We start from the raw sequence: 6,635 nt of genomic DNA, 5'->3' as shown, positions 1-6,635 counted from the left end.
GAGTAGCTCATTCTACCAATAAACGAAGTCCCATGAAAGACATCCACCAACAGAGTACCTCAGTATCATCAGAAGATTCCCAATTTTGTCGCATTTTTATCTACTAATCCATCTTTAATTATCAGGTACCCTCCTTCAAACAAGTTTTAACCAGTTAGGGTTGTTGAGTGTCGAACAGCTCAATTTCTTTTAACCTAAAGCCAAAGATTTAGAAAAACTAAAACAGTGTTAAAATTCTTGGAGATCTTATCCGAGGTATGAAACGGTAGGTACCCCAATCAAGTTTCAAATGGTATTAGAAAGTCAACATTACTAATCATGTTAAGAGTTTTATTAATCATGTTGATGGTATCATCGCATTTATAAGTGTGTTCAGTTCAGGCATTAAATACCCAGCTTTCACAGCTCTCATATCAGTGCTTCTTTCCATAATCACTGAGAATGGCTTCAGTCTCTCTTTCTCCCTTTACTGCCATTTTGCCAGGCTTCAAATGCCCATCCACACACAATGCAAGCAATCACCTTAAGCTTTTTGCTAATGCATTTCCAAAGCCAAGCAGAAAAAGATTGGATTTAATTCCTTGCAAGGCTTCATCTACTCATCAATCTATTGCGCGACGCACAGCTAATCATCACCCAAACTTGTGGGACAATGATTTCATACAATCTCTCTCAAAATCTTGTGAGGTAAGATTGTTTACTATCTACTCTAAGCTAAGTATAGTGAGTACATAGCTTCTTGAAGATCGTTAGTGGGGTACAGATCTATAGAGTAATCACTAATGTGGGGACCTCTATAGATCTATTCCTTATATAAAATAATATTATACATCTTAAAAATGTGTATGAAGAAAACTCATTGTTGTTAATTATACATTTATGGCTCCTGTTCCGATTTCTCTTTGTAAAAGTTACTGTCACCATTCAATTTTTTGTTCGGATTGTCATTTATAAAGTAATATCATTCATATTAAAAAAATGGATGAAGAAAAGTCATTGTTGTTTATAATTTTCATTGTGTGTAATTTTCTTACATCGACGTTTCGGATCACATTATGTGATCTATCATTAGAATAATAGAAAGTTCAAGAAATAGAAAAACATTCTATTAATTCTTTATAGTCTCCAAAGATCTACAACAGTCTATCTTTCTATTTCTTAAGCTTTCTATCTTCCTAATGAATCCAAAAGATTCGATTGAAAAAAAATGGTTTCACCTAAAAACATAAATAAAATACTACTACACAGCTAAAGCAGTAATAGATTCCAAAGTTTTAATCTGTTTGGTCTTACTTTCTTTCCATCTGTAATGCCACACAGACTCCCTCTTATGGTGAACATCAAGAGAAGCTTATCATGGATATCAAGGAAATGTTCAATGCCCTTCCTCTACACTCTTCATCTGCAGATGACCTATATCAACGTCTTTCAATGGTGGACGATGTAGAACGCCTTGGAATTGACCGCCATTTCCAAAATGAAATAAAAACTGTTCTTGACTATGTTTACAGGTTTGTTTGTTTGTTTTTCGAACTCCAAGACTAATGTTATTATGATATGTCGTCTAACCAGTACAAACTGTTTATGTTGGAAATTGTGTCTTCAAGTATACAGTCAGTAGCCAGAATGCACCAGCTCTTTATGAGTAAGATCAATCTATATACATAATAGACTCTATTCTTTAGCCTAATTCTTTTGCCAAGGAATTTTTTGGATAGCAGATATTGGAATGACCAAGGCATTGGACGTGGAAGAGAGAGTCCTTTTGTAGATCTCAACACTACAGCTTTGGGATTTCGAATTCTTCGTCTACATAGATATGGCATATCTTCAGGTAATATCTTAGTATTTTGATTTAACATCGTATATTTTAAGTTGATTTGTTTAGGTAGTTTATTTGAAAAAACACCAACATCTTGGTAATTTCAGATGAACCACCTAAACAAGTGAAATTTTAGATGAACCACCTAAACAAGTGAAAGCTTAAAGTGTACTATTTCAGCTTGCTCATCTGTAACCATTGAATCAAAAATAATTATTTGTATGTTATAAGATTCATTTTATATGTAATATCAAAATGTGTTCTTTGAAAACAAATAAATATTTTGTCCATAAAATTTCAAATCTAAAACAATAAAAAAGAAATAAAAAAATGTACGTATATGATATTTTAATGTTATATAAATTAGAAAAATATGAATTATTTTATTTTTATATTTTTTATTAATTATATTTTAATTATAATATATATTTATAATGTTCAACTTTATATATTAAATAAACTTACATAAAATAAAATAAATAATATATAATTTAATAGATTTGTATATACATATATAAATTTATAAACTTATTAAATTATTGTTTCAAATCACTTATGACTTTTCTTTTTAGTCTAAAATCCTTCCAAATCAATAAAACAAATGAAGCTCAGGCTTAATAAAATTAATATTGAAAAGTTAGTTCATGATTAATAAGATCTTAAAACAGGCTGATTAAACATTATTTAAATAGATTTTTTCAAAAAGTTAGAGGGTCGTCATTTTAATTAAGTAATAGATTACTAGGGTCATCATTTTAATTAAGTAATAGATTATTGCTTTCTTTCTATTATAATTTAAAATTTGAACATTTTCATAATCACATTTAAATAATATTTTTAATCTAATTAATTAATTTATCAATATAATAGATTTTTTTCTAATAATTGCACATCTTAAAATTGCATTTCTTTTATAGAACATAAAATTTCATTTAATTTGGTATCATTGCAGATTTTTTTTTTATATAGAACATAACATTTCATTTAATTTGGTACAATTGCAGATGTGTTACTACACTTGAAAGGTAAATATGAACGATTACAATATTCTAATAGTCAGACAAACAATGAGGAGATAAGATCTATCCTAAATCTATTTCGGGCTTCACTCATTTCATTTCCTCAAGATCAAGCTATCAATGATGTAAAATCCTTTGCTACGTCATATTTAAAAGAAACTCTACAAATTGTAAACGATACCGGTATTTCAAGAGAGGTAACCATACCTATTATATTAAATTTGCATATTAATTCTATGAATTCATTTTATCAAATGTGATTCTAATTTTTATGATATAACAGATAGAGTTCAATTTGGAGTATTGTTGGCACACGAATGTGCCTAGGTTAGAAGCAAGGACCTATATTGACATATATGGAGAAGACGATGTATGGTTTGCCAAGAACATCAACAAGTAATCTCATTGCCTTGTTACATAAACTATTTCATTCTAACGCTGGAATAGATTGTGTCAAAAAAATTTGCATCAACATTTCGAATAACACTCTATGATCCATCATCATGATATATAAAAAGAGAGCTCAAGGAGATTTTATTGTGATAAACTCTCTTTTTATCATGATTATGGATCACAGAATGTGATTTGAAACGTTGACGCAAAAATTATTGACACAATCTAATCCAGAAGCATCTACACTATTCATTATGGATTATGGAAATTTGATATCATTATTTCATTCTAATTAAATATATAACAAAAAGGATAATATTAACACTTTAAAAAATAGATTTTAAATAACATAAGATACTTGTATTTCTAGCTTTTAGAAGTCTCCAGAGAGGTCTCCAAATAATTAAATATTTTAATATTGAAATTGTTTCTCTCCAAATAATTAAATATTTTAATATTGAAATTGTTGCAGAATCAATAACTCAAAAATTTTAGAGTTAGCAAAGTTGGACTTCAATATGATCCAATCATTGCAACATCAAGAGATTCAAGTCCTTTCAAGGTGTGTAAGTTATCTTATAAAAAAATATTAAGAATGTATAATTTTATACAATTTCTTTTTAAATGTGTTAAAAGCAAAAAGTGCATAGCAATTATTGTGCATTCAAAACTATTGACATTCAAACTATGCCATTTTTTATTTTGAGACTTTAATCCACTATGGTACAATGTCTATTTATAGACTTAAACTTTAATATTTTTACTAACTTGTGTGTGTTTTAGATGGTGGGTAGAGTCTGGCTTAGATAAGCTAGAGTTTGGTCGCCATCGTCATGTTGAATTTTACTTTTGGGCAACTTCAGGATGTATTGAGCCAAAATATTCTACTTTTAGAATTGGATTTGCAAAGTTGTGTACAATAATCACATATTTAGATGATATTTATGACACCTATGCAACTCTAGATGAGCTCAAGATCTTCACACAAGCCATTAAGAGGTATTTATATACTATATTTTATGGTATTTATATATTTATATGTTCAAAGGATAGTAACATATTGTGTTTCTCTTTGTATAAGGTGGGAATTAGCAAGTATAGAAGGACTTCCAACATTTATGAAAGTGGTATTCAAGGCCTTTGATAAGGTCTTAAAGGATATGGCTAGAGAGATCAACAAAAATCAAGGCAAAGACATGCTTGAATATACACGTAAAAATGTATGATTTTTTAAAATATTGATATTTTAAAAATACTTTTAATATTATATTATTATTTAATAAATTAATTAAAAAAATTAAAATTATTTATTAAATATTAAATTATTCACCTAACTAACATTTAATTAAATAAGCCTTATTAAAAAAGAAGAATATTTTGAAGGCAAATAGTAATTTAGTTTATTGTTATTCTTGTATGTAAAACTATATCTAAATATTTTATATTATTATTTCTCCTAAGGAATCTGTATTTTATATAGTTTATATATAAGCAAAACTATTTTCCATTAACTTTACAAACGATTTAAGAGTAAAAATTTAATGATTTTAGAAATAATATTAATAATCAAAACATTTAGGTATATCAAATTTGAAAGAGAAATATTTTAAAAGAATTATAGTCATTGATTTATCTTTATTTAATATATTAGATTCAAGTATTTGTATTAATTTATATTATTGTTTAAATGTAGTGGGAAGCTTATATAGATGCATTGTTGCAAGAGGCTGAGTGGCTTGCTTCAGGTTTTATACCATCTTTAGATGAATATTTAGAAAATGGAAAAGTGACTGCTGGATCTAGAGCAGTGACCTTACAACCTATACTATCATTAGATGTCCCCATTTCTAATGAAATCCTCAAAGAAATTCATTATCCATCAAGGTTTGACGAGCTCTTTTGCTTAGCACTTAGACTAAGAGGTGACACAAGAACATTCAAGGTATGTTGTAAATTTAGAAAATCTAACATTCATAACATCATTTTTTTGTTCATATGTGATCAATTACCATAGATTCAAGGTAATTATATCCAAAATATTGAAAATAAAGTTTATGTTATCTTAAAGGTTGAAGCAGATCGTGGAGAAGTAGTTTCAAGTATAACATGTTATCTGAGAGACCATCCCGGATCCAATGAGGAAGATGCAATAAAGTATATCAATTCTTTATTTGATGAAACACTCAAACAATTTAACTGGGAATATTTGAAACCTGATAATGTTCCAGTCATTTTAAAGGAAAGTGTATATAATTTATCAAAAGGTCTTCTACTTCTGTACAAAGAAAGAGATGGATTTACTATCTCTAACCTCGAGACAAGGAATATTATCATCAAAACCATGTTTGAAAGAGTGTAAATGTGGCATTAGACTTAGGATATGGATAATGTGTAAGTTTAAATGATCATGTAGTAGAGGATTCCTATTTTGATAAAAAACATATTTTATTAATAGATTTTAACTTATTGAATAAAATCATATTTTATGAATGAAAAATTTGTATAAAAAATAGTCTCAATATTTTCTTATAAATCATAAATCAAGTTGTTTGGTTTATGAAAATATACATGTAATCGAGGTGGATTCCTTTATATCCCTCAAAAATTTGTTACAATACATTCATTTAGTACTTTTTGAGATATTAATATGTTCCTTTTTTTACAATTAAAAAATTCTTTCAACTCTCCAATCTCTTATTAGTTCTTGCCTAGAATTATAAGAGAGGCTACGTTTCTAAAGTAACTAACAAGTGAATGAACATTTTAATTGAAACCAATCAAAATCAAACAAAAAAAACATTTGATTATGAAAAAACATTTTTTACAGATATGTCAAAAAAAAACCATTTTGACATTGTTGTGATTAGAAAGTATATTTTGTCATGAACCATTTTTTTTAATAAGACTAAAGTGCCTAACACGTGGTATTCATTATGAAAACCTAACTGCTTTTCCTTTTCAAATGCTTTCTTGAATATTTTCTTGAATATGAATAATGTAGCTAACACAACAAAAATAAAATTTTAAACAAATAATATTGGAGAATTAATTATGAAAACCTAACTACTTTTTCTTTTCAATTTCTTTTCTTGAATATGACTAAGAATATGTTATTTAATATGAAAAATAAAATTTTGAAAAAATAATATAAATCTCTTTTTATAAAATTAAAAAATGGGTATTTTATTTAATAAAACATATAACATTTATCATAAATTATTATTTTTTTCAATAATTAAATTTAAAATTTTGTATGTTGGATTAATTAAACAAAAATGTTAAAATAATTCAAAATGATTAATTTATTTTAATAAAATATTTTTAAAATAGAATATTCTTAATATTTATTGTAATTTTGTATTAATTATTTTAATTTAATCTTATGTTTAGTTATTTGGATG

At 26.8% G+C, this 6,635-nt stretch overlaps 1 protein-coding gene across 1 annotated transcript; it reads left to right on the top strand.

The window, feature by feature from the left end:
- The first annotated feature begins 400 nt into the window (after window positions 1-400).
- Window positions 401-5,722, top strand: LOC131073184 (alpha pinene synthase, chloroplastic). The gene is made up of 10 exons (XM_058009585.2): window positions 401-687; window positions 1,321-1,511; window positions 1,722-1,834; window positions 2,827-3,038; window positions 3,125-3,237; window positions 3,707-3,796; window positions 4,018-4,233; window positions 4,316-4,454; window positions 4,928-5,176; window positions 5,303-5,722. Exons 1-10 carry the CDS (start codon window positions 442-444, stop codon window positions 5,591-5,593), a joined length of 1,860 nt encoding a protein of 619 aa, XP_057865568.2. The 5' UTR covers window positions 401-441; the 3' UTR covers window positions 5,594-5,722.
- The last annotated feature ends 913 nt before the right edge of the window (window positions 5,723-6,635 follow it).

The sequence above is a fragment of the Cryptomeria japonica genome, chromosome 2 (assembly GCF_030272615.1).
Source record: "Cryptomeria japonica chromosome 2, Sugi_1.0, whole genome shotgun sequence".
In the NCBI taxonomy this organism is placed as follows: Eukaryota; Viridiplantae; Streptophyta; class Pinopsida; order Cupressales; family Cupressaceae; genus Cryptomeria; species Cryptomeria japonica.
The sequence above is the reverse complement of the archived record's forward strand: the minus strand, read 5'-3'. Positions and strand labels throughout refer to the sequence as shown.

What these genes read in the sequence shown, in the direction of transcription:
- LOC131073184 (XM_058009585.2), top strand. Translation starts at nt 442, where the DNA reads ATGGCTTCAGTCTCTCTTTCTCCCTTTACTGCCATTTTGCCAGGCTTC. An exon ending in GAGATTCAAGTCCTTTCAAG is followed by an intron (nt 3,797 to 4,017) that starts GTGTGTAAGTTA and finishes TGTGTGTTTTAG; the next exon opens with ATGGTGGGTAGAGTCTGGCT. An exon ending in TTGAATATACACGTAAAAAT is followed by an intron (nt 4,455 to 4,927) that starts GTATGATTTTTT and finishes GTTTAAATGTAG; the next exon opens with TGGGAAGCTTATATAGATGC.